The sequence below is a fragment of the Muntiacus reevesi genome, chromosome 1, assembly GCF_963930625.1.
Source record: "Muntiacus reevesi chromosome 1, mMunRee1.1, whole genome shotgun sequence".
Classification (NCBI taxonomy): Eukaryota; Metazoa; Chordata; class Mammalia; order Artiodactyla; family Cervidae; genus Muntiacus; species Muntiacus reevesi.
This window is the reverse complement of record NC_089249.1, coordinates 170540493-170567860: the sequence shown is the minus strand read 5'-3', so window position 1 is coordinate 170567860 and position 27368 is coordinate 170540493. Positions and strand designations below refer to the sequence as shown.

At 45.2% G+C, this 27368-nt stretch overlaps 1 protein-coding gene across 1 annotated transcript in view; it reads right to left on the bottom strand.

The window, feature by feature from the left end:
* The window catches only part of CSMD2 (CUB and Sushi multiple domains 2), a 677437-nt gene that overhangs the window by 123272 nt on the left and 526797 nt on the right, over nt 1-27368 (bottom strand). The window contains exons 29-32 of the mRNA XM_065930495.1: nt 24638-24825; nt 13145-13339; nt 12126-12242; nt 9274-9387 (exon numbers count right to left, since the gene is read on the bottom strand). Coding sequence (XP_065786567.1) covers nt 9274-9387; nt 12126-12242; nt 13145-13339; nt 24638-24825 — 614 coding nt within the window. The remainder of the gene's footprint in view (nt 1-9273; nt 9388-12125; nt 12243-13144; nt 13340-24637; nt 24826-27368) is intronic.

The window sequence follows — 27368 nt, the reverse complement described above, 5'->3', positions numbered from 1 at the left end:
TCCAGCAGTCAGTCGGGCCCGGTAGGTAATATCCTGACCGGGACAGAAGGCCACCCACATCTCACACAAGCAACCCCTTCCACCTCCCAGGTCTTCCTGAAATAAAACCTCACATTTATACTGTACTTTAGAGTTTACAGAAAGCTCTCACATCTATGGTCTTATGTTGACCTGTATCAATGCAAGGTTAGCACTCAGTACCCACAGTCTATAGATCAAGAAAGAAAAGTTCAGAAAGATCAAATGACCTGCTTAGAAAGGAGAAAGCTTCTAAAGACATGTTGACTCACAGGGATGGGGAGAATGGCCATTACCAAAGTGACTGGTGGTTTACTTAGAAAACTGATGTCAATCTGATAAAAACAAACAAGCAAAAAGGCCCCAAGTTCTAGGAAGGAGGGTGATGTGATCATCAGAGAGCATCCCAGGCTTTTCCCAGATGCCCTGTGAAATGACTGATAACCAGAGAGATCATATAATTCATTGCTCACACTAGGACACTTCTGAGAGTCAAAGGGCATGTTATTAACAATTATTATTCTGGGACAACCAAGTGAAACCTGGGACTATGCCAGGCAAAGCAGGGTGTATTGTCACCCAACCGATAACACATAAACTGGGGAAAGTCTGCAGAGGCACAGGAAGCTAAGGAAGCCCAACAGCCTTCATATCAGAAGAAAAAGGTGTGTCTTCTGCTTGACGTGGTCCAGGGGGACCTGCAACTGTGAGGGGGAGCCCTGCTCACCATCACCTCCTGTGGAAGCTCATGGAGAAAGTGGGGTGATGGGCAATGGCATGGCTACTCTGCACGCTGCCCCTCCACAACTTTAGGGATCCCTGGAAATGTCTGCTGACCCACCCTCAGAAGGGAAGCAGGGCTGTAAACAGAAAGCCAGGCTATATCTCTACTGCAGCGAGGTTTGGTATTGGAACCAGCCAAGGAGGCTTTGGGAGGCACATCTAGGGGTCAGCAGTGCTTCCAGAAAGCCCATGTGATATTCCTGGTCATGGGGATTAGAGACCCTTTTACACAACACATTTAGATTTACAGAGGTCCCAGATGGCTGAGCCTAGGAGTTACTGCCCCAGTTAAATTCCGGCTGTCAAAGCAAAAAGAAACTCTTGAAGAAAAGCTTTTCCTGATTTTCACCACCATCTCTAAGATCCTCCTTTCAATAAATGTGAGCAGAACAAACTCAACTTTTCCATCCTCCCAGCTGGATATACGTGGAGTGAAAGTGTTGTCGTTCAGTCATGTTCAACTCTTTGTGACCCTCTGGACTGTAGCCCACAAGGTTCCTCTGTCTATGAAATTCTCCAGGCAAGAATATGGAAGTGGATAGCCAGTTCCTTCTCCCGGGGATCTCATGACCCAGGGATTGAACCTGGGTCTCCTGCATTGCAGGCAGATCCTTTACTGTCTGAGCCACGTGGTATATGTGGAGTAGGACCTCCATAATCTCTCCCAGATTCCGTTTCAGCTTTCAGTCCTGGACATAGCAATCTCCATCTCCAGGGATAAACACACAGTAAAATCCCTGGACATAAGAAAAGATTCCAAAGGCTTAAGGGAAGAGAACTCACAGAAGTCAAAGCAAATATCTTTATGTGAACTACAACAAAGAACAGGTAAAAAATCTCAGAAGATTTTCAATCATGGCTGTCACAAGATGAAATTCTAGTATTGTATCTCTGAAAGTAGAGGAGGAAATGTGTCAAAGGCCAGATCTGAGATCAATAAAGGCCACAAAGAGATGAAAACACCAGCACACAGAACTAGATTCTGCAGAAATCGAACAGCAAAGTGGAGATTAATGTTGGGAAATTCTTCCAGAATCCACAGAAAAAGGATGAAGAGATTAAACTAATGAGAGGAATGACAAGTTACATGGAAGAGATATGGGGGAAAAAATCCGATATGCATATATTAAGAATTCTAGAGAGAGAAGACAAGAGAAATTGAAGGGGAAAAAATAATTTAAGAAGGAAGACAACATTCCAAGCTTAAGAAAGATTTGAGGTTTTAAATGAAACTGTTCACAAAGTGCCGGATCTAAGAAATGAAAAGGGATTTCCATCACAACACATTCTAGTAGCCTTTTCAATTTTAAAAATAGAGAAAAATATGAAAGGTTTTTAAAAGAGAAAAGCATGGATTGCCTACAAGGACAAAGAATTAGATTGGACATCAACTCATCCATAACATTAACTGTGGGAATAAAGTAACCACTGTGGTTTTGAAATAAGTTGGTGACCCATAATTTGATTTATAATCAAGTTGTCATTTATACGATACATCAAAGGAAAGGCATTCTCATACATGCAAGGTGACAGAAAGTACTGCAGTCAGGAGCCTGACTTTTAAAAAATGAACAAAAGTAGGGAAATCAAAAGGCATCAGGGATAAAGACAACTAGCAAAGTGTAGTTCAACCCAATTAATTATTGTTAGGAAGGTAACAACACTAAATGCAAATGGAGAAACTTATTCTTGGGAAAGAAGTCTGTAATTAGAATATAATTACTAATAGCATTGATAAAGGATGAATATATCAGCAAAAGCTGTGAATTAGAGATGGGTCGGGTATGAATGGAAGGGTGAAGAAGCAAAAGCAAAACAAAACAAACAAAACCCCAGAATGAACAAAACAAGGTGACCGATAGCAGCCCACATGCTTCACTTATAAAACAAGTAAACTTCCCTTTAAAAGAAAAAGACTCCCAAAGAAAATGAGGAAAGATAAATGAGGTAAACATAGATACAAACACAAAAGACAAGATATCACAAATGTGGTAGCAGATACTTTTGCACATATTCTCCTTGATATATCAAGCAGAAAAACAAAATGAAGACTGTTGAGTAGTGATCCTCAAGCTTTTCTTTTTCTCGCCTGACAACCTTAGGGACAGGGACACAGTTCACTCCCATCATCACCAATGGCTCTTCATCAGTTTTTCTCTACATAAGAGACAATCTGAGGATATTGATATTAATGTATATATGTCCTATACTTCTTTCTATTAGTCATGTATCTATCTATCCATCCATCCATCCATCCATGCATCCATCCATCAGTCATCTATGTCTAACTCTATTTCTTTCTATTTCCATTGGTTATTTACATTTCTATCCATCTCTATTTCTATATCCATATTTATCTATAGGCTCCAAATGTATACCTATCTTTCTACCTGTACCTATACTATACTTCTATATTGATGGTTATATTTTTATCTATCATGAGATTTTGAAAGCAATCCCGATTTACCTTCCAAATCCCTACCCTCCAAAATCCCAATTTACCTTCTTGGTTGAGTGTGTACACGTGAGGCGTTTCATTTCATTGAAAACCACTAATATATTGGTTTGAATAATAAAGCTAAGTAAGACTGATCTAATGGCTACTACAAAGCTTATTTAACCTTAACAGTAACTCTAAGAGTAGAATGTTCACTTTTTGCACTTTATACGTGAGGAAACTGATGCTCAGAGTGGCCAAGCACTATGACCGCAGGCACCAGCCTAGCAAGTGGGAAAGCTGGGAGCAGAGACCAGGCAGTGTGATCAAACCAGTCCATCTTAAAGGAAATCAATCCTGAATATTCACTGGAAGGACTGATGCTGAAGCTGAAGTTCCAGTACTTTGGCCACCTGATGTGAAAAGCCAACTCACTGGAAAAGACCCTGATGCTGGGAAAGATTGGGGGCAGGAGGAGAAGGGGGCAACAGAGGATGAGATGGCTGGATGGCATCACCAACTAAACAGACATGAATTTGAACAAACTCTGGATGATAGTGAAGGACAGGGAAGCCTGGTGTGCTGCAGCTGATGGGTCTCAAAGAGCTGGACACGACTGAGCGGCTGAACAGCAACAAAAGGGTGACCGCAGAGCCGTAGCTCACCCTTTCCCTCCATGTGGACTTTCTACATGACAGAGAACACACATTCTTCTCAGACACTTAGGGAGTCAAAAAGAATGTCTTTGGCTACTGAGATGACCTCATTTAATCCCTAGAGTAGAAATGGTACAGGCTGGCAATAAAAATAGAAATTAACACAAATGTTTACATTTAAAAACAATAATGTCCAAGTTCTTGGGGGGAAAGAAGAGATATCCTTAAATAACTCTTGTGCAGAGAGAATAAATCATGATCACAGATTATTAGAGAGTAATGATGATGAAAACAGTATATATTAAAATCATGGAGCCAAAACTGTGTTTAAATGTGAATATATATGCTGTAACCTAGACAGAATATTAAAAAACAGAGACATTACTTTGCCAACAAAGATCCATCTAGTCAAGGCTATGGTTTTTCCAGTAGTCATGTATGGATGTGAGAGCTGCACTATAAAGAAAGCTGAGCGCCAAAGAGTTGATGCTTTTGAACTGTGGTGTTGGAGAAGACTCTTGGGAGTCCCTTGGACTGCAAAGAAATCCAACCAGTCCATCCTAAAGGAGATCAGTTCAGTTCAGTTCAGTCACTCAGTCATGTCCAACTCTTTGCGACCCCATCAATTGCAGCACGCCAGGCCTCCCTGTCCATCACCAACTCCCGGAGTCCACCCAAACCCATGTCCATCGAGTCAGTGATGCCATCCAGCCATCTCATCTTCTGTTGTCCCTTTCTCCTCCCACCCCCAATCCTTCCCAGCATCAGAGTCTTTTCCAATGAGTCAACTCTTTGCATGAGGTGGCCAAAGTATTGGAGCTTCAGCTTCAACATCAGTCCTTCCAATGAACACCCAGGACTGATCTCCTTTAGGATGGACTGGTTGGATCTCTTTGCAGTCCAAGGGACTCCCAAGAGTCTTCTCCAACACCACAGTTCAAAAGCATCAATTCTTTGGTGCTCAGTTTTCTTCACCGTCCAACTCTCACATCCATACATGACAACTGGAAAAACCATAGCCTTGACTAGACAGACCTTTGTTGGCAAAGTAATATGTCTGCTTTAAAATATGCTATCCAGGTTGGTCATAACTTTCCTTCCAAGGAGTAAGGGTCTTTTAATTTCATGGCTGCAATCACCATCTGCAGTGATTTTGGAGCCCCCCCCCAAATAATATCTGACACTGTTTCCACTGTTTCCCTGTCTATTTCCCATGAAGTGATGGGACCAGATGCCATGATCTTAGTTTTCTGAATATTGAGTTTTAAGCCAACTTTTTCACTTTCGTCCTTCACTTTCATCAAGAGGCTTTTTAGTTCCTCTTCACTTTCTGCCACAGAGTGAAAAAATTGGCTTAAAGCTCAACATACAGAAAACTAAGATCATGGCATCTGGTTCCATCACTTCATGGGAAATAGATGGGTAAACAGTGTCAGACTTTATTTTTTGGGGCTCCAAAATCACTGCAGATGGTGACTGCAGCCATGAAATTAAGACGCTTGCACCTTGGAAGAAAAGCTATCTCAAACATAGACAGCATATTAAAAAGCAGAGAAATTACTTTGCTAACAAAGGTCCGTCTAGTCAAAGCCATGGTTTTTCCAGTAGTCATGTACAGATGTAAGATTTGGAATATAAAGCAAGCTGAGTGCTGAAGAATTGATGCTTTGAACTGCGGTGTTGGTGAAGACGCTTGAGAGTCCCTTGGACTGCAAGGAGATCCAACCAGTCCATCCTGAAGGAGATCAGTCCTGGGTGTTCATTGGAAGGACTGATGCTGAAGCTGAAACTCCAATACTTTGGCCACCTGATGCAAAGAACTGACTCATTGGAAAAGACCCTGATGCTGGGAAAGATTGAAGGTGGGAGGAGAAGGGGACGACAGAGGATGAGATTATTGGATAGCATCACCGACTCAATGGACATGAGTTTGAGTAGGCTCCGGGAGTTGGTGATGGACACGGAAGCCTGCTGCAGTCCAAGGGGTTGTAAAGAGTCAGACACGACTGAACTGAACTGAACTGATATGCTGTAAACATGCTTCTTTATTACCTGGAGAAAATAACAAACAAAACTCTCAATTCAGAGAGTTAGAACAAGAAGAACAAAGTAATCTGAAGAAGAAAAAGGAGAGACTTTATGAAACAGGGGTAAATTAATTAGAAAACAATAAAGTTTACAGAAGAGTTGATACGTATTAATAGAAGCAATAAAAAATCAAATGAAGCAAACAAAAGAAAACAAACTAAACACTATAAAACCTCTGGTCCAGTTGAGAAAAAAGGGCAACAATGAATATAGCATTCAGTGTGTGGAGTTTGTTATTATTTTCCAGTTAATTATCCTCTGCTTTTGTTTTATAACATCTCTCCTGTTTTCCTTCAGATTATTTTGTTCTTGTGTATAACCACTAACACAAAGGAGACTAAACATTATCATAGGATGTTATGTAAGCTATGATGTTACATTTAAAATAATTACAAAATGGATTTTTTTTACTAACATAAAATATCAATGTTGATGTTAAGGTAATATACCTGATTAGACCAATAACCATGGGAGAAAAGAAAAGAAAAACCACTGAGAAGAGATAAAACAATGAGACAAATTTATTTGCAGATGATATTGCTTCTTGCCTAGAGGACCCAGGAGAATCGTTTGGCAGCGCTAGTGTAATTATGGAGGGGTCAATGACTTTACAAGATGAATATACTCCAAATACCAGTCTTTTAATATACCAGCAAAGACTGGTTAGAAAATATAACAGCAGGGGGGCAAGGGGAAGACTCATTTATAGTAGCAACAGCAAATATTTCCATGAAATTTCTAGGTATAAAGTTAACAAGAAATGTATACTGCCAAAATGAAAATGATAGCATCTTTCCAAAGGTTTTTTTTTTTTTTTTCTTTCAGAAGATAATAAATAGAGAGACATACCATATTCTTGATGGGAAATAGAGTTACTATTATGAAGATGTAAGTTCTCCTTCAATTAATCTATAAGTTTATTAGAATTCTGATGAAAATTCTAATGCAATATTTCTAAAAGTTATTTGGAGGCAAAATTAAGTAAAAATAGCCAACAAAAATTCAAAACCAAGAATGATAATAGGAACTTACAGTACCATATGTTTAAAATTATCATAGTGTTAAGCATTATTATAATGTTATACTAATTAAAGATTTTTGATGCTGATAGAAGAATAAACAGACACAGTGGAAATATATAAAAAGTCTAGAAACACACCTTTAACTTTATAAAAATATATGTAAATCTGACACTTTGAAAATTCCATTAGGGAAACTGATTAAATTTGTAAGAATGTTGGTTAAATATTCCCTATTTCAAATAATAAATCGAAATAAATTCCAGAGGTATTAAAAGAAACAATGAAACTAAAAAAGAAGTAAAAGAAAACACAGAGGAATATTTATTTAGTCATCAGAAAGGTGAAGGAGAAACTTATAAAAGATGGATTGATATTTGATCATTGATAGATTTACATGGTAAATGTAGATTTTCTGACATTAAAACATACCCTGAAGAAAATTAAATGGCAAATGACAAACTGTAAGGGAAGGTTTTTCGTATCATATACTGTAGACAAGAGGTTTATATGCCATGTAATATATATAGCTTATAATAATATGGAACTTTACTAAATAAATACTGAAAAAATAAATGCTAATAGAAAAATCAACAATAACCTACAAGTATATTCACAAATAAAAACCATATGGGCCAATAGTTACCTTATAAAAGGTTAACCTAACTAGTAGTTTAAAAAGGGCAAATTAAAAAATGAGATACCATTTTACTTTTCAAAATGATGTTTTCATTTTCTTAATTACCTAGTTTTTGTGAGCATAAAACATGCCTTGGTTGGCATGCCTATGTTGGTGAACAAAGTGACAAGAGCGATATTTAGAGCGATATTTAACAATCTTTATAAAAAGCCTTAAAGATCACACATTTCCTTTAACTTAGCAATTCCAACTCTAGCTATTCTAAGGTAATAGAGATGTATACAAAAATATATGTATACTATATTGAATTACTACTCATGAGAGTGAAAAATAAGAAACAATCCAAATGTTCAATAATAGAGAATTCATTACATAACTTTTAAATAACTATGATAGACTATTATGCAGCATTCAAAAATCCTATTATAGAGGAAAATAAAGAGGAATGCTCACAGTGAACATTTTAATAAAAGTATGTATATTGTTATGTTCAATAAAAAGTGTAAAAGATTAAGTCTAAATAGAAATAGAGACTGGAAGGAGATACACCCTATCTTCTCAGAGGTTCTTTCTAGGTGGTTTTTATTTTAATCCTTTATGCAATTATCCTGCCTCATAAGTTTTCCACAATGAAAATGCAACCTATTTATAATTAGAAAAAGAGGTTGGGTCTCAGTGTCAACCCACAGGGGAATGCTACACCACTTGGGGGGATATGTAGACACAGCCTGGGGTGAAGGTAGCCTCTGAAGTTCCTTTCTTTTTTTTTTTTTAAATTTTAATTAGAGGCTAATTACTTTACAATATTGTGGTGGTTTTTGCCATACATTCATATGAATCAGCCATGGGTGGACATGTGTTCCCCATCCTGACCCTCCCTCCCACCTCCCTCCCCATCCCACCCCTCAGGGTCATCCCAGTGCACCAGCCTTGAGCACCCAGTCTCATGCAACGAACCTGGACTGGCGATCTGTTTCACAATTGATAATATACATGTTTCAATGCTATTCTCTCAGATCATCCCACCCTCGCCTTCTCCCAGAGTCCAAAAGTCTGTTCTTTACATCTGTGTCTCTTTTGCTGTCTCGCATATAGGGTCATCGTTACCATCTTTCTAAATTTCATATATGAGCGTTAATAATATCCTGTATTGGTGTTTTTCTTTCTGACTTACTTCGCTGTGTATAATAGGCTCCGGTTTCATCCGCCTCATTAGAACTGATTCAAATGCATTCTTTTTAATGGCTGAGTAACCGAAGCGCCTTTCTACGCTGGGATAGGAGCAGCCGGCAGCGCCCGGAGCGCGACAGACACCAGGGGTGGTTCCCGCTGTGGCCCCGCCCCGCCCCGCCCCCTGCCCCGCCCCTGCCCCGCCCACAGGGCCTCCTCCCCGCTTCCCCGGTAGGTCCCCGCCCCACCCTCACCACCGCCCCGCCCCGCCCCGCCCCGCCCCGCCCACAGGGTCTCCTCCCCGATCCCCAACACGTCCCCGCCCCACCCTCACCGCCGCCCCGCCCCGCCCCCCTGGCCCCGCCCCGCCCCTGCCCCCGCCCTGCCCCGCCCCACAGGGCCTCCTCCCCGATCCCCAGCACGTTCCCGCCCCACCCTCACCGCCGCCCGGCCCCGGGGTACCTGTGTGGGAGCCCGAGAGGGAGCTGAGGAGCCTGGAGTGCTGGCTGTGGCCGTCGTGCACCTCCACCACGTCGTTGAGGGCCGTGTGGAAGAAGGCAAACTGTCCAAACACCACTGTGGAGCAGAGAGACACATGAGGTGGAGATCTCACGGGGGAAGGCGGGGCGGCCGTGCTCGGAGCGGGAAATCCCAGGTGGGCTGGGGCGCCCGGACCAGGGGCGGGGCCGCCTCAGTGGCGCTTGTTGGTTCACGGGGGCTAACTGCTGAGCCTGTCCCCTGGCTGATTAGACTCCGGGCACAGGAACCCGGGGAGATGGGAAAGGCCCAACCAGAACCCTCCCCCAGGGGTCAAGAGGACTTGGTGGGCTGCACCCAGCAGCAGGCTAAAGCCTAGTCCTTTCTCAGGTTCAGCCCCAGCTCCTCTAGGACACGGAAGCGCTCTCCGTAACGTCCCGTATTCCATGTGGATCTCAGGACCCTTCATTTCTCCTTCGAAGATCTAGCCTCTGAGGACATCCCCTGGCTACCAGATCCCCCCCAGTTAAGAGGAAAGAGTAGCAGCCTTCTCCGAGGAAGGAGCAACTGTCACAGGTTAGGCAAACCTCTCTACCTCATTTCCCTCTGGCAGATCCAAGGGAAGAGGCAAAGTGACTTTCCTTAAGCTCCTACTGGGTGCCGGGTACCATGCTTGCAATGCATACGATCTTCTTGAACCTGGACTCTTCCAGATACCCGATTTTAAGCAAAGAAACTGAAGCTCAGAGGTTAAGCGAGTTCCACAAGACCACTCAGCTAGCTCATGGGAGGGGGCTGAAAAGCCGGTGGACTGTGGCCTTGAGGAGCCTCTTTTCAGGTAAGACCTGAGGACCCTGCCATCTGATGGCTACTCCAGGGTCTTTCCGCAACTGTCGAATCTCTGCCAGTTACTGCTGGGGGGGCTGGGGCTGCTGACACTGTGGGGCCATGGGGGGCACAGCTCCGTTTCAGACCCTGGTACACTCCGGTGGCACTTATCTCCCAGTTGGCCAGGTGTATCTGAGAGCAAGTACCAGGGTGATTCCTTCTCTATTTTGGCTCAAGCCTTGAGCATGTAGGAAGTCAGGTGTGTGTGCACATGTGTGTTGCATGTTGGAGCAGGGAGGGGACTCGGGCCCTGGAGTTGACTTTCTGGGGGGAAAAAAGGCATTTGCAATGATGATAGCAGTGAGTGGTGTTAGAGACTCTGAGCTCTCAACTCACGGGCAGAGGAGCAAGAGGGAAAGCCTGTTTCAGCATCCTGAAAATGGACACTGAGCGAGGGGTGATGGCAGAAGTATTCCCATGCTCTCTCCTATGGAGGTGAACAGGATGGGCAAGGTTCATTCACACACTGTGCATTCTAGTGGGAAGAGGCAGTCAAAAATGAAAATAACAACACTTACCCAAATAGATAAACAGGATAATTTCAGATAGCGTTGAATTTTAGAGGAAATGGGGAAAAATGATAGAACAAGGCGAGCCACTTTAGATAGGGGATCAAAGAAGAACTCGGGCTGGGGCCAAATATTTCAGACCCAAGATAAAAATCTGCACTTCATCCCTGGGCTTAGCATCACCAACAGAGAGAAGATGCTCAGGACAGGTCATGACCCCGCCTAGAACCAGCTCTTCACGTACAGGTTTCAGCTCAGCCTGGGGCTGGGTGCCTACAGGGCATGAGCTCTTTATTCCTGGAGAAATTCAAGTATGCTCTGCATGCCCACCTGTCAAGGACTAGGCACTGGGTGGCAGATGGGATTGGAGAACCTTCCAGTACTTTCCTAACTCCGATCCTACAGGTCACAAGCTCCTGCCACACTAGTGTGTTGGGGAGTGGGTGTGCACACACACAAATGTGCAGGTGCTGGCGTGCAGCTGGTGGTGCCAGATGGGGGGAGCTGTGAGTAGATGAGGCTGGGAGTTTACAGAGGGCAGAAAACATGTCTCTCTCAGCTCTGCAGCCCTGGTTCCCAGCAGAGCGTGAGGTCCCTAGGAGGTGTTAAATTAGTCTTTAGTGAATGATCAGCCTTGCCCTGTGCTTACTCCATCCTGTCTCTTGGGAGTAAGCAGCCAGTTCTCTGCGGGCTGCCCTATCTCTCTTGTAGATGGTCAGGACATACAGATGCCCTTTACCCTACCGACGCCAACCCTGTTTAGAAACAGTTGTTCCTTTTCCAACAAGCAGATTCAGGGAGAAAGCAGTCCAGCTAGTCACTGATCGCCCAGGTACAACCAACTTGTGCCCCTCAAGAATTTCCTGAATCCTCCAGGCCTGTTGGACTCCTAACTAGCCCACTGCCAACCAGGTGACAAGCCTGGCTTCTTTCTGCCTGGGTCTCTTGGAATCTGGAGGCTCCTCTACCTTCCCAGGGCACTGACCTGCTCCTCCATTTTCTTTTTTTTTTTTTGCTTGCTGATCCTACCAGTTGCTGCCAGACCAACTTCCGGCTTGTGGATGGAATAGCAGGATAATGTGGCATCCAGTTTCCTCCCCTGTGCTTTCAGGCCCAGCTCCATCCCTCTCCTTCGTTTCTTCCTGCCCCTCTGCAACTCTCTCCTGGGTTTCCAGGCAGCCTGGCTCTGCAGCATCTCTATTCATACCCAGGCTGTGCTAGGGAGGCCTGGGTGTACCCCCCTTCCCTCTGTCTTGGCTGGTTCCTCTCTAACCACCCCATCCCTTGGTTCCAGTGGGTCTCACTAGCCCCTTCAGATGGCTCCGTTCATTTCCCAATAGGAGCCATGCAGTTGAGAGTGGGACTGGGAGGCAATTGGGAAGCACTTGATAATTGGAAGCAGTTGGAAAACATAAACACACACACAAAACAAATCCATACCATAGTCCTTGGGCACGGTGACAAAATAGAGGCAGATCTGTCCACTGGTGTAGTTCTGAGGGTAGTTGGGGGACAAGACCACTCCATCTGAGCCCACATACTGTCCCCCACAGGGGGCTGAAAGAGAAATCAGGCAAAGGCCAGGTGACCTTGGGGGGCTCTCCCCAGCTGTCCCCACTCTGTTCTGCTCACTCCCAGCCTGAGCTTCTGGCCTGGTGGGGATGCTCTGTGGTCCACAGCCCTAATGTGGAGGGAGTTCTGGGAACATTGCCCGGTCCTGCCCAAGGACATCCATCTCTGGCCTGGCAATAGCCAACTGGGGACAGACAGCTCATGTGTCCCAGCCATGGTGCCCACTCCCACAAGGGGTGGACTGCAAAGCCAGCCCTTCTCACCTGGGCAAGGGGCCTCCTTACTATTTCAATTTAAGTGGCTGCCATGCTCCCATCATTCTGGCAGTCCATCTGCTCCCTCTCCTCAGGATCCCATGGTTAACCCAGATGCCCGTGGAATTAGCTCACCCCACTGGCCTTAGTTCTACCCATCTGAACTTGCAGGGGTTTTCCCTAGGATGGGGAACAATCTCAGGGTCATTTTTAAACTCCCTTCCCCTGGTGTCTCAGACAGTAAATAATCTGCCTGCAATGCAGAAGAGCCGGGTTCGATCCCTGGGTTGGGAAGATCCCCAGGAGAAGGAAATGGCAATGCAGTCCAGTATTCTTGCCTGGGAAATCCTCTGGATAGGGGAGCCTGGCAGGCTACAGTCCATGAGGTTGCAAAGACTTGGACACGACTGAGCGACTAAGCATAGCACAGCAGGAGGATGCTGTGTGATCTGAGAGAGACGACACAGTGACAGGGACTGGTACCCCTGGGGAGTTTCCAGCCTTGTCATTCACAGTGAACCAGGGAACCCTCCTATGAGGACCATGTCCCGCCTGCCCCTTCCCCTAGCCTCCAGCCCCTTCCCCTCTCTTGTGCGTCCTCACTGCCTCCGTCCCAGCGCCACGTTCCTCCACCTGTGCACACTGGCCGGGGATGGTTCCACGCTGGCTTCCCATCAGGCCCCAGGATGCAGCTCAGGGTTGAGGAGCCCTCCACCTCATAGCCCCCGTGGCAGTAGTAGGTGATGGAGGAGCCCAGCTTCAGGTCGGACCCCACTCGCGTGCCGTTCTTGATGGAACCGGGATCGAAACATGACTCCCGGGGGTTTTCTGGAAGAAAGAAAAATAAACACACATACACAGAGAGCTAGCTCATCAGTGACCTAATTCCAGGGCACAACACCTGTGGGGAGCCCCTGACATTGATTAGCCACAGAGGATATGGGGATTGGGGGCTGACAAGTCTACTCAGGTATGGAAATAAATTTGGTTAAAAACTGGGACTGGAGAGTGAAATAATGCCATTTGCAGCAACACGTATAGACCTAGAGATGATCATACTAAGTAAAGTAATTCAGACAAAGATAAATACCACACATATCACTTAGATGTCAAATCTAAAAAGTGATGCAAATACACTTATTTACAAAACAGACCCACAGACTTTGAAAACAAATTTATGGTTACCAAAGGGGAGGAGTTATGGGGGAGGGATAAATTAGGAGTTTGGGATTAAGAGATACCACCACTACAAATAAAACAAGAAAATGGCAACCCACTCCGGTGTTCTTGTCTGGAGAATCTCCATGGACATAGGAGCCTGGTGGGCTGCAGTCCATGGGGTCGCCAAGAGTCGGAAATGACTGAGCGATGAAGCGCACTATGGCACAGGGCACTCTACTCAGTATTCTGTACTAACCCACAGGGGAAAAGACTCTGAAAAGAATGGGTATATGGATATGCGTAACTATCAGTTTGCTGTTCATCTGAAACCAAGACATACTGTAAAATCAACAATGTGTGCATTCGTAGTTACTTCAGTCATGTATGACTCTTTGCAACCCCATGGACTGTAGCCCACCAGGCTCCTCTGTCCATGGGATTCTCCAGGCAAGAATAGTGGAGTGGGTTGCCATGCCCACCTCCAGGGGATCTTCCTGACCCAGGGATCAAACCCACGTCTCTTACGTCTCCTGCATTGGCAGGTGGGTTCTTTACCATTAGCACCACCTGGGAAGCCCATAAATCAACTATATTCCAGTATACAATAAAAATTAAATTAAAAATTAAAAAAAAAAGAAAGTAGGGCTAGAAGTCATTTTGAAGAGTGAAGTCTCCCTTCTTCTCTCCACTTTCTTGCCCTGACCCTCCAAGGAGGGAGTTCCTGCCGCACTTTCGAGGCCCTCTCTCACCCCTGACTCACTCCTCTCAGGGGAGGCACACACTGCTCTGACTGATGGGAACTGATACACCGTGCTTCATATCTCGGTTGTGACCAGGTCACGATGGTGAAGGTCAGTACTTGGGCATAGTCCATCCCTTTGCTCAGCTTCGAGCCTTCACCCTCAGCATGGAGACTCCTGGTTTCTAGAAGCTTGCATTTGTGCCCTGATGATGGGATGGCCCTGCTCATTGTCTCTGCCTAGAGCTTAGGGTGGGGCAGTTCCAGATACACTGCTAAGTTTAAAGTCAAGTGGGATCCAGAAAATGGCCCCTTGCCTAACCGAGGACCCCTCAGTGGTTTCCTCATGTGCCCTGTGTTGTATCACCTTGAGCCCCACATCAAATCTGTCCTTTCCCAAAGCTTAGCGTCTCTGGCCAGAATGCAACTGACTAATGGGTGACTCATTTGTGAACTGCAGAGATACAGGGAAACGTCACCAGGTCTTATACTTCATCTTTTCTGTTATAAATTAAGAGTGGGTCAAACATTATTTCAAGTTCAGAAAACTCAAGTAACTTGGGACCAAGTTCACATAACTCATATGAGGTGGAAAAAGCTGTGGTACCCAATATTCATTCCTCCCATCTGATGCTTTTAAGTAACGGAACCCAGGGTTTATCCAGAGTATCAAGGCTATAGTATCAAGCTAAGATTTATACCTTCCAGCCTCCCAGGCAGCTATATCTGGTCAAAGAGTAGTAAACACAGTCAGGTCAGATCACCGCCTCCCGAATCACTCAGAGTTAAAGCCCAAATCCTCACAAGTCTCCGAGGTCCTGCACATCCTGCCCCAATCGTGCCTCTGTGACCTTGATTCCTATTGTCCCTTCGCTAACTTTGCTCCAATCACATTGGTCTCTTCCAGCCTCGTGCCTCCCCTGTCACTTCTCGCAGGATTTAGCTTGATACTTCCTTCTCAGTGACACTTCTCTGACCAACTCTTATTGTTCTTTTTAATTTAAAAAAGTTAAAAATTTTTTTGGCTGCGCCACATGACATAAAGGCTTGAACCCGCATCCCTTGCATTGGAACCACAGAGTCTTAACCACTGGACTGCCAAGGAAGTCCTCTGACCAGGTCTTTAAAATTGTGATATTCCTCTCCCCAGCACTCCCTGTCACCCTTCTCTGCTTTATTCTCTGCACTGAGGTCAGTACTATCTCATACACCATATAGTTACCTAATTTCTTTCTGTCTCCCTTCACTAGAATGTAGGTTCCAGGAAGGCAGTTTTCCAGTTTTGTTCACTGCTGTACTCCAGTGCCTGGCATATGATAGGCACTCAATAAATATTTCTTAAGTGGGTCAGGAAGATTCCCTGGAGTAGGAAATGGTAACCCACTCCAGTATTCTTGCCTGGAAAGTCCCATGGATAGAGAAGCCTGGCAGGCTACAGTCCATGGGGTCGCAAAGAGTCGGACACGACTGAATCGAATTTGCACACATGTAGTCCAGTGCCTGGCATATGATAGGCACTCAATAAATATTTCTTAAGTGGAGAAAACTCTTGAGAGTCCCTTGGACGGAAAGGAGATCAAATCAGTCAATCCTAAAGGAAATCAACCCTGAATATTCATTGGAGGACTGATGCTAAGCTGAAGCTCCAATCCTTTGGCCACCTGATATGAACAGTTGATTTTTTGGAAAAGACCCTGATGCTGGGAAAGACTGAGGGCAGGAGGAGAAGGGGGTGACAGAGGATGAGATGGTTGGATGGCATCACTGACTCAGTAGACATGAGTTTGAGCAACTCTGGGAGATAGTGAAGGACAGGGAAGCCTGGTGTTCTGCAGTCCATGGGGTCGCAGAGCTGAACACGACTCAGCGATTGAACAACAAAGTGGGTACATGTGGGACTTCCGGAAAGACTGCTGAAGGGAAGGCGACTCAGCTGAAAGAGTATTCATCATCCCTTCCTTCTTTCTTCCCTTCCTCCTTCCCACAGTTTGGAACTCAGATGTGGTGGATGGACCTCCAGTCGCCACCTTGGATCCTGAGATAACCTTGAGGATGGGAGCCACGTAGCCATGATACAGCAGAAAGACACAAGGAGCCTAGATGGAGACACTTCAACAGCTTTGGATGAAAATCTTCAGATTTCTTTCACAGAAGAATAGACTTCTACCTCATATAAACAACTGTGCTTCTGGGTAACTGCTACACTGGCATACCCAGCTGGATGTGACTGCCCAGAACATTACTCTATGTCAGAGAGTGGGTAACCGCCACACTGGCATACCCAGCTGGATGTGACTGCCCAGAACATTACTCTATGTCAGAGAGTCCTTTTCTCCCTTCTATGTGAGGCAAACTCCTATACTTTTCAATGCCATGCTCTCCTGAGCAAATGTCCTGAATGTTGCCTTCTTTCTGGCAGAATTTCATTTTTCTTTTCTTGACTATCTTGGTAGGTCGGGTAAGTGCATTTCTTTCCAGTGGGTTCTGAACTCCTAAAGGACAGGGATCCATCATCTATTCTTCTCATAACCCTGGCAACTAGCACAGAACTTGGCACTATGGCTGACTCTATTTGGCACATAACAGAGGCTTAATAAATGGATGCTGAGTTGATTGGCTGAACACCTCTAGACTTAGAAAATCAACAACCACATCAATGAGCCAATTACAGACTCTATTCTTTCACTGCTCACATGTCAGAGCAAGAAGAGCTCATCACTCCAAGCACTGTCACATTAATAATAACGACAAGGCTAATGATAATGATGATAGCCCCTTACATAGGAATATCGTTTTGCAATTTTCAAAGCACTTTCCAATCTGCTATCTTGCTTGTACCTCACAATACCCTCTGCAGTAGGGAGGGTCAGGTGTGCTTCTGTTCTGGTTATAGATGAGGAATGTGGTGATCAGAGAGGCTAAATGAGTTTTCCAAGCCATTCAACTATTAAGAGGTAGAGTTAATACCAAAATCAGGTCTTCAGGCTGCCAAACCAGAGCTCAGCTGTGAATGATAAAACTAAATTACTAAAACATCATGATGATAATAACAGATAAGCCCCAAGCCCTCCAAAATGAGAAAATTAAAAGAACCAGATTCTTTTTGTCTTAATAGATACAGCCTGTTTCCAAACGCAGTAACAGCAAAATATTGAAAATGACAACTCAAACAGTAAGGAACTGGTTTAACAAAGCTGGATTTGAGCCACCCACTGAAATATGAGCAACCTTTGGAAAGAATAGCAATCGCTTCTTGGCCTTTTGGCTAAGATCAAGTAGAAAGAATAGCAAAAGTCTTCGAATACTGATATGGAAAGGCGCCCAAGATCTATTGTTGGGCAAAACCCAAAACAAAGCTCAAAAAAGAAAAGCCAATCCATTTTACAGATTATATACAGTGTGATCCCCATTCATATAGACAGGGATCTACAAACTGCAGTCCACTGACTCCCTACTGCCTGTTTTTGTAAATAAAGTTTTATTGGAACACAGCCACACCCATTTATTTACATATTGTCTATGACGGTTTTAGCGTTATAACAGCAGAACTGATAGTAGCAGAGACCATCTGACCTGCTAAAACTAAAACATTTACTCTCTGGTCCTTTACAGAAAAGTTTGTTGACTTCTGGTATAGAATTTATATTACTTTATGTGTGGGTATATATATATATATATACACAATATCTGGAATGAGATAACAAGCCATTTATCCTGGTACTTTAGGGGATGGCAGTACCCACTCCAGTGTTCTTGCCTGGAGGATCCCAGGGACGGTGGGGCCTGGTGGGCTGCCATCTATGGGGTCGCACGGAGTCGGACACGACTGAAGCGACTTAGCAGCAGCAGGAGTATTGGGAGATGTGAAGTTTTTAGAGCATATCTTAAATGTTTCTGTATTAGTTGAATTTTTCTAATAAACGTGTTACTTTCTTATATATTTATTTTTGTAGAGCACCTTACTTTTATTGTTTTAATTCATTATCCTTTCCACCATAAAATTGTACATCAATGTGCTCCTCTATTAGTCATAAAATGGCATTAAGATTAAGGACTCATAACATAATTACTCTAATTTTAATGATTATTCCAAATAAGATTCTAAAAGAGAGCATACATTATTTTATTTTCCAGAAATATGACACTGCCAGATCAAAAAGTTAGAAGGATAACATTGTACATATGATGCTTCTCCTTTCTAACCTGGAAAAGGTATAGAAATATTCAACATATTAAAGACATCAATATTAGTTAATGATGACATGATAGTAGGTTATCAATGAGCTCTGATTTCAAAATCAGTAATTTCTGTCTTCTCTTTTAAATATTCTATTTGTCCTGCTATCCAGTGTTATAATAGTTATAAGGAATACTTCTGTATTCATTGTTATTTGAAAAATGTTTACACTTAGAAAAATCTGAAGAAAAACATGTGTTAAGTTGAAAGTAAGCATAAATGAAGAGGTCTTTAATTTAGAAAGACCAGGGCAGAGCTGAGTAGGGGGAGCAAAAGTGGAAATCTGGCAGGAAGTCCTCCGCTTATAGTGTTACTTTTAAGGGATTGAAAGAGAAAATAGGTACTTTTTAGTACTTTTTGGAAAAGTTGACTCATCCTGGCATTTCCTGAGTTATCTCAGGTTCTCTCACACTTGCTTTGAACTCTTCTTCCCTGTGTCTGAAACTCTCTCCACTCCTGCTCTTACACAGGGGGCTTCTCAACCTTTAGGTCTCTTTTCGGGTTTCATATGCTTGGTGAGGCCTTCACCATTCTGAAGTGGGCTCCCCATTTCTCTTTCTTGCGGTAGTTTGTTCTCCCCCCGCTTCTTAGGCTTCTCTCTTCTTGTTCGTCTCCTTATTTATGGTCTGTTTCCTCACCTTCATGTTCCCCTCAAGTTGGGACTGTGACCCTTTTGCTCACCGCTGTGTCCTCAGCATACAGCGCAGGGCGTGTAATGAAGTAGGAATTTAATGAGCATTTGTTGAGTGAATGAACGGTTTCTAGACACGTGCATGGATGTCCTAGCCTGTCCTGGCCCAAGAGGAAACCACCACACCTGCTGGAAGATGAGAATAAAGGTCCCTCCAACCAACTTACTGGTTTTTCTGGTCAGGAAAAAGACACTAAACTTCCCTGGGCCTCATTTTTCAAAACTGTGTTCAAAAGACAGGATTCACCTCATTCCCTCTGCATCCTTCTAGCAGACGGTAAAACTACCCAGGAGGCTGCATTCAGGTGAGAAGTGCGCCAGAGCGTGGGGTAATAGAGATCCACAGCTGACATGACTGCATTCAGAATCATCTCTTAGAAGGGCTGCACAGAGATGACTGAGACAGCACAGCCACCTTCCAGGAGCAACTGAACAGAGACACCTGCCATCCCAGCCCACCCACCCACCTTCGCCTTATATAGGTGGACCTCCGAAGTTCCATTGTAGTAGCAATGCCTGTGAGCTTAGGACATGAACTCCACGGAGGCCTGGACTTTGTTTTGTTTCTTGCTCTGTTCTCAGCCTCTGTAGCAGTGTCTAGCACACAGCAGGTGCTCACAAAATGTTACTCAGTGAGAAAGTGAATCAAAATGCCTGACGGTCCCTTGCCCCTTATGCAAAAGCCTAATCCTATGGGACCACTCAGGGGACCTCTGACTTAAACTTGTTGATCTGATGGTTCCTTTGGGATTGGGAGTTGGGATACAAATTGGGAAGCCAAGAGGGAGGCAGCCCTGCTGTCCTAGGAGAATGGAGAAGCAAAGAAAACTAACCTACAAAGAAAGGTGAATGTAGCAAATACTCAGAAAGGAGCAGGGATCAGGCCGTGTGGTTCTGGAGATGGAGGAGGACCATCCTCGCATTCAACCTCTGATTCTCCCACCTTGACTGTAATCCCCTTGGGACATCACGCTTCCTGCCCTTGGGGCTCTTATAATCTAAAAATGCATTCCATTTTGATACCAAGTGAGAGTGAGTTTTTATCATCTATATTGTTAAAATACAGAATGCTCTTTAGCTTAAATCAGTTTGGCTGTTAGCTTTCTTTTTATAATAAAGTCTTTCTGTCTCAAGTTGGTTTAAGTGTTTCTGTTTTCACCTTTTTGTAATAAATTACTCCTTTTTTTCCCCTAATAGTTTCTTCATAGGAACTAAATGATCCCTCACTAAGATGGGACAAAATTGTTTTTGCTTTTCCCTTAGGAAGTTGGCAGGAAATAAGGAAAGACTCCTGGTCTGTTCACCCTGGGTCAAAGGAGGGGCTGACTTGGGTCAGAGAGAGGTTTTCACTGGGCTAAGCCTAGCTGAGTCTGGCAACCTCTCTTGAGGTGGATCCTCACACCTCCCAAAGCAGAACCGTTGAAACCACAGCTCCATGGAGATCCAGATCCTCAGCATTAGTGAAGCCCTGGATCTCTCTAAAAGACAGGATTCTGCCTTTGGACAGAAGATGGCTTCTAGATAGATGCGGCCAAATATTCTTTTCCTAAGAATCCACACCTGCCTCAAAGTGCAAGTCCTCCGTGGGCTACCAACTCAACCTAGGGTGTTCTATGCACTCACAGAATGTAGAGTATCTAAATTCTTTGCCAAGGATTGGAGAAGTATACAGGACACATGCATGCACAAATCACACATAGTCATATATTTTGAATATATGTCCCATTCTACCAGACTAGTTCAATGAACAAAGGTTCTATCTTCCAAATAAAGGCAGAACAAATGAAATATCTATCACGCAGGGGGAGAAAGGCAATGGGACGGAAGAGCAAAGATCAAAGTATGTGGCAACTACTATCGAGCCCGCTGCCGGGGGCTGTGCCTATTGACCAGTCCTTACAGACAAGGAAGTGATTCTCAGAGAAGTTAGGTAACTTGTTTAAGGCCATATAGGTGATAAGTGATGGCGATCTCCCTTATATAGATATTGAACGTGAGGGAATATCATCAAGTTCTTGGGATCCGGTAGCAGAGTGGACCCATTCCAGGAACCCAGGGATATGGAGAAGGAGACCACGGGATGTCCCTGGGTTCCACCAAATGGGCTACCTGACCAGAGGCCTGGGACATAGTAGAGAGGTGACCCAAATTTGGAGGTGTGTGATCTGAGAAGGAAGGAAGGAAGGTCCAGGTCTCACCAGATACCTTCCACCCCAACTAGACACATTCATGTGGCACTTGCACCGCAGACCCTCAATAAGGTGGAAGAAGGTGCATGGTGGGCTGTGTCTCCCCCCTTGCCCCTCCCCAGTGATTGGCCTCCTTTGGCTGCTTGGCAGGCTTGGGTGGCAGCTTGGAAGGCCCTATTCCCGGGAGCTTTGTTTTGTATCTGAGGACCCTTCCAGATATGGTCTTAGGCCAACAGCTGGACAGGGAGTGAGGACCTAGAAGTGTGACTCTAGCACACGGATTTGTAGAGGAGGCCTGGGGGAGAGGAGACCATGGCCAGGTTGCCATGACAAGGGGACCAGGGAGGAAGCTGAGCGAGTTTCTACTCTGGGGCCACTGTACCCAGGGATGATGAAATGCAGTCATCTTATAAGAAGGTTGAAAATGGAGACATGTGGGGTAAAATTTTAGAATCCCTGCCACATAGAAGACTCAGGTGGGACAAGCTAGATGTCGCTCTGATTGTTGCTAAGGCCTGGCTGGGGTGGCTCCAAGTGCCACATTTGTGTGACTTCTAGCTGTGCTCAGCCTCTTGGCAGGGAATTTAATAAAAGGTGCAGTTGTGCAAGGTTTATGCAACTGAAGGATCAGGGATAAGGAAAATTAAGGGTACTGATGAAAGTGTAATTAAAGAGACGAATAATAAAAAGTGAAGATGATGACATAGCAGTGGGGATGGTGGTGGGCGGAGCAATGGGGGTTCTGGTTGAACCTAAGACATGCCTCCTGTTGGCATTCCACAATTTGTGACTGTGTTTGTTCTGACATCAGCATGTGGAGACTGAGTGTAGGAGGCTTATCGAACGGTGATTATTGAGAGGAAGAGAGGGTGGCAAAGAATCCAGGCCAGTCCCACAAGGAAAGATGACCGCAGGCAAAACTTTCTCTAATTTGTGCCCCAAGCGTCCTCGAGAATTGTATCTGACACATGGCAGGCGATCGAGAGTTATGAGGGTTTCGGGGAGTCAAAGGATGTGAACTGCTCAGGACACTGCTGGTCGTTGGCAGACTACTAAATTAACCACTATTATGATTAGGATTATTTGTGAGCTCGTGTGAACTATTCCCAGGAGTTGCCACAAATATTTAATTAAGCGACACTTTAAAAGGTTGCTGAGGTCCCACATTAAGCAAGTGGGAGACGTGAGCCAGGAACTTTTTAATTTTAGCTGGTACTGTGACCCCATTTGTACACACAGGCTGATGAGTCTGGCAGAACTTGGGTTACAGTAGCAATAACAAAATCCATCATCTCCAGAGTATCTACAGAGTACTTAGTCCATCCTGGGCACTAACCTCCTACATTTCATTTATATGTATAAAATATCTTTTAATTTAACCTTCTGCAACATAGCTATTATGATCACCATTTTATAGCTGGAGAAATGGGTTCCAAGAGATAATATCTAACCAAGTTCACAAATCAAGCAAAAGATTGAGCTAGGATCTGGATAATGGGGCATGGGATCATTAGAGAAAAAGAAAAGGTCAAAAAGAGAATAACGGAGTAGGAGAAAGTGAAATGCTTGAGAACCTGGAATATTTCTCCTGCTGCTGCTACGATTGGAATATTACAGAATATTTGCAAGGTGCCAGGCCCCAGATCTGGGCTTTCATGCTTGAATTCATCAAGTACATTTCTGTGCTGTAGGAATTATTCTACCATCATTTTGTAGATGCAGAAATAGAGTTTTGGAGAGGCATTATATGCTATTGACACAGGGAATTTTGCAGAAACAAACACCTGTGGCTGGTGATTTGCTATGTAAATGCTGGGAAGGATTGAGGGCAGGAGGAGAATGGGGTGACAAAGGATGAGATGGTTGGATGGCATCATCGGTTCAGTGGACATGAGTTTGAGCAAACTCTGGGAGATAGTGAAAGACAGGCAAGATTGGCGTGCTGCAGTTCATGGGGTCGCAAACGGTTGGAAATGACTGAGCAACAGAAGAACAACAACTATAACAAGTGAATATTGAAATACTCCAGTCAATAACACTTGGGTAACAAAAGACATATTAATATGTCTCTGGTCCATAAGTCCCTAGGGAGTAAACACGAGCCCTGTACCCAGTTGATCTGATGTCAGTGCTCTTGCCCGGGCAGGGACCAAGGCCTGTGTCAGTAAGCAGATTTTTATGTGAACACAGCCATGCCCATTCCTGTCTGTTCCATCTTTGGCTGCTTCTGTGCTATAGCGGCATCAGTAGCACAGAGTAACTGTGATATAGGCTGCATGGCTCACAAACCTGAACTATTTACTACTGTCTGGCCCATCAAGAAAAAAATCTGCTGACCTTGGCTTGACCCCCATACCCTTTAGCTTGCTTTCATTAATCCAAAAGTGGAATGAGAACAAAAGGATGCGCTAGCTGGAGGGATGAGAAAATGTGATCAAAGGTGTCGTTCTGCAGTGACCTATATGGGAGGAGAGTCTGACAGGGAATGCACCCACATATATGGGTGGCTGAATCACTTTGTTGGGCGCCTGATATTAACACAACACTGTAAATCAACTGTACTCCAATATAAAATAAAAATAGATGAAAAACAGTGTCAGAAAGTACCCAGTTTATGACAGGGTGCCAGAGGATGGCCAAGGAGTGGCCTTGGGACAGAGATCCAGGCACTGCGACCCCAGGACTTGGGTGGGCCCTGCATTTATCCGGGAGGGTGGGAGGCTTTGGGGTAGAGAGGGAGACTGGGCCTCACATCAGAACCCTCAGCAAATGCAGGGGCGTGACCTTGAAGGTGCCAACTGATCGTTTGGGCTGAAGTTATGAGACTGAAGAAGATCTAGACTTGACCCTCGTAGAAGAGGGAGCAAATGGGAGTCGTGATGTCAAAACAGAAATGAGGTGCAGGCAGAAAGCTCGGCCCCTTCTCTCCCAGGCCTGGGGCAGCTGGGTGTGAGGGCCCACCCCGAGGGCCGCAGAAAGGCAGGGGCTCTGCAGGTGGCAGCAGGCTCCCCGTGACCCCAGCCAACCTTCTCGCCACGCTACGCCTCCCCCATCCCTGGCCAGGTGTGGCTGGCCCTGCGCGCGTCCTCTCTGCCCGCCCCGGGCCTACCTGTGTAGTCGATGACAAAGCCGGTGTTGCTCACTGAGGCATCGCTGCGGAAGGCAAGGAAGAGACTGTTGCTGCTGCTCTCGATGCGGCCGGGGAGCTGGGAGCCGTAGAAGCTTCCTATGAGGGGGCTGAGAGAGTCCCGTCCGTCGTAGATATGGAGGAAGTCATAGCCAGGCTCCAAGTTAAAGCTGGGGAACAAAAACATCCAGAGCCCACCCTGCTGAGGTCACATAAAGGCTGGTACCCAGCCTCGGGCGCAACCAAAGGATGCGGCCTTCCACACAACAAGCCCTGCAGCCACCCCCCGCTACCCCTGCCCTGGCGCCCAATCCCCGAGACCTCCTAGTGGGGACTGAAGGATGAAGCCCCCCCATCACCCCGCTCCCCGACCTCCCAGTGAGAGAGACGATGGACAAGGCAGGCTTGGACAGAGCCGCCAGATTCTAGCATCAGGGGCCAGAAAGCTGGAGCCAAAAGCCTAACACCCTTTTTTTTTTTTAAAAAAAGGTATTTTTAAAAATTGAACTATATTTGACATGGCATATAAATTTGAGGGGTACAACATGCTGATTGACTACATTTATATATTGTTATATGATTTCCTTTGTAGCGATAATTAGCACCTCTGTCACATCATATAATTATCGTTTCTCTTTAGTGGTTGTAATAATTAAGATCCAGCCTATTAGCAAGTTTGATGATGATAACACAACGTTGTTGTCTATATTCACCACGCTGTGCACAGAAGGGAAAATCAGTTACAGCTCTACACATGCAGTGGTCAGAACCCACACAGCAGGCCCAGAAGCCAGGCCTCTTACCTGCCTCTACGATTCTTTACACTGTCCTAAGCGGCACCCCCTTTTCTGAGGGGTGAGAGCCACCCAGGCAGCCATTCACTGCAGGAAGGGGCTTGTTCTCATGAAGGACCCTCGCTTCATTCATTCCCCCCACACCCCATTCCTGGCTACCCCAGGGCTGCCTCTTTCTAAGCAATCCTCACCCTGGTCTAGGGAAAAAAAACCAACCCATTTTACAAACCTTCTTAGCTTAGCAAATTGAACCTTAGAGTTCTTGAGAGTCATTTATCCTACTGAAATGGCTTGAGTGAAAAGGAGAGGAAATACCTAGGACCTGCAAGAAGGTGGAGCCACTGGAACCCTCACCTCCTGCCGGCGAGGGGTGGGAATTGGTTCAACCACTGGGGGAAGCGGTCCTGCAGCATCTGCTAGACCTGAACCTATGCCTGCCCTGCAATGCAGCGCTTCCACTCTTAGGTATACACCCAACAAAGGCGACTGGTGCCAACCAAGGATGCCAAGATGGAAACCACAGAAGTAAATGGGTTTGCGGAGAACAGTGGTCTGATGCCAACTTGTTCACAGCCCAGCTATGCGTTGGGATATTTAGATCCTCCACTTGGCTGGGCTGAGAACCAAATGATGCTTCTACCCTTTAACTAAGACTTGGCAGAGAGAGGAGGCCATCTATCATTTACTATCTAGGACAAAGGTGGGGCTAGAGCTGGCAGGGCGACAGGACGGGGGTCTGGGAGGACTAGACGTGGAGTCACATATGCACTGCTCCCCCTCCTACACAGCACCCTCTCACACTGTTTTTCAGTTGCAGGGTCACCCCACCATGGCTGGGTGGTGTGGCCTTTTTGCCCCCATAGTTCAGTGGCTCTACCTACTCTTTCAAAGGTCACCAAGGAAGGGTTTGGGAGTGAGTCAGTTTGGATGCATTTCCAAAAGCCCTCCATCTGCCCCTGTCTCTCTGCAACCATGGGGTTTTAACTGAGCACCCCCAGTATGCCGGCCACCATGCAAGGTGCCCAGGATGCAGAGATGTCAGACGCCATCCCTTCTTCAAGACGGTTCTGGATTTGAAGGAAGTGACAGACGTGAAGACAACACAGTCTAAAGTCTGTGCAGGCTAGTGGGAACACGGCACCTAGTTCATTAGGGAGGATGGGAGTTAAGTTTGTCTTGGGGAAGTAGAAGACCCTCAGTGACTGGACAAGGAGGAGAAAGGAAGTCACAGTGAGGGGATGAGCAGAAGCCAAGTCACAAAGTATGAAGTAGTCTTGGCAACTGTGAGTAGTTCAGTTAGGACCGGTCAGGGAACTGAGAGGAGAGGCAGGCCGGGGCCAGATGGTTTGGAACGAAACTCAAAAGACTGGACCAAAAATAAAAACCCCAAACAAACAACTCCCCCCACCCCCAAATTTAAACCCCCAACAATATCTCCATCTTATAGAGAAGAGGGAGACTTTGAAGAATTCAAAAATTAGGGATATATCTATTTCTTTCTTTGTTTTTAAACCGAGGTATAATTTATACACGCTGAAATGATCAGCTCTTAAGGGATACCACTCCTTCAGTTTTGACACATGTCTATCGGGACCCACGGTTTCCACCATCCCCTGAAGTTCCCGGGGTGGGGGGCCCTTCTCAATCAATCTTCCCCACCCCCAGAGGATAGCACTGAACTGACATTTTATCACTGCAGATTGGTTTTGCTGATTCTAAAATTTCATTTAAGTGGAATCATACATTATGTACTCAAATGTGTCTGTCTGCTGTCGCTCAGTGTGATATTTTTGAGACTCATCCACGTTGCTGCGTGTGTCAGTAGTTCATTTCCTTTTATTGCTGAGTAGTATATTATTGTGTGTTAAAATGGTAAATGAGGCGCATATTTCAGCGTTTTCCAGCGACAGCATCACTCT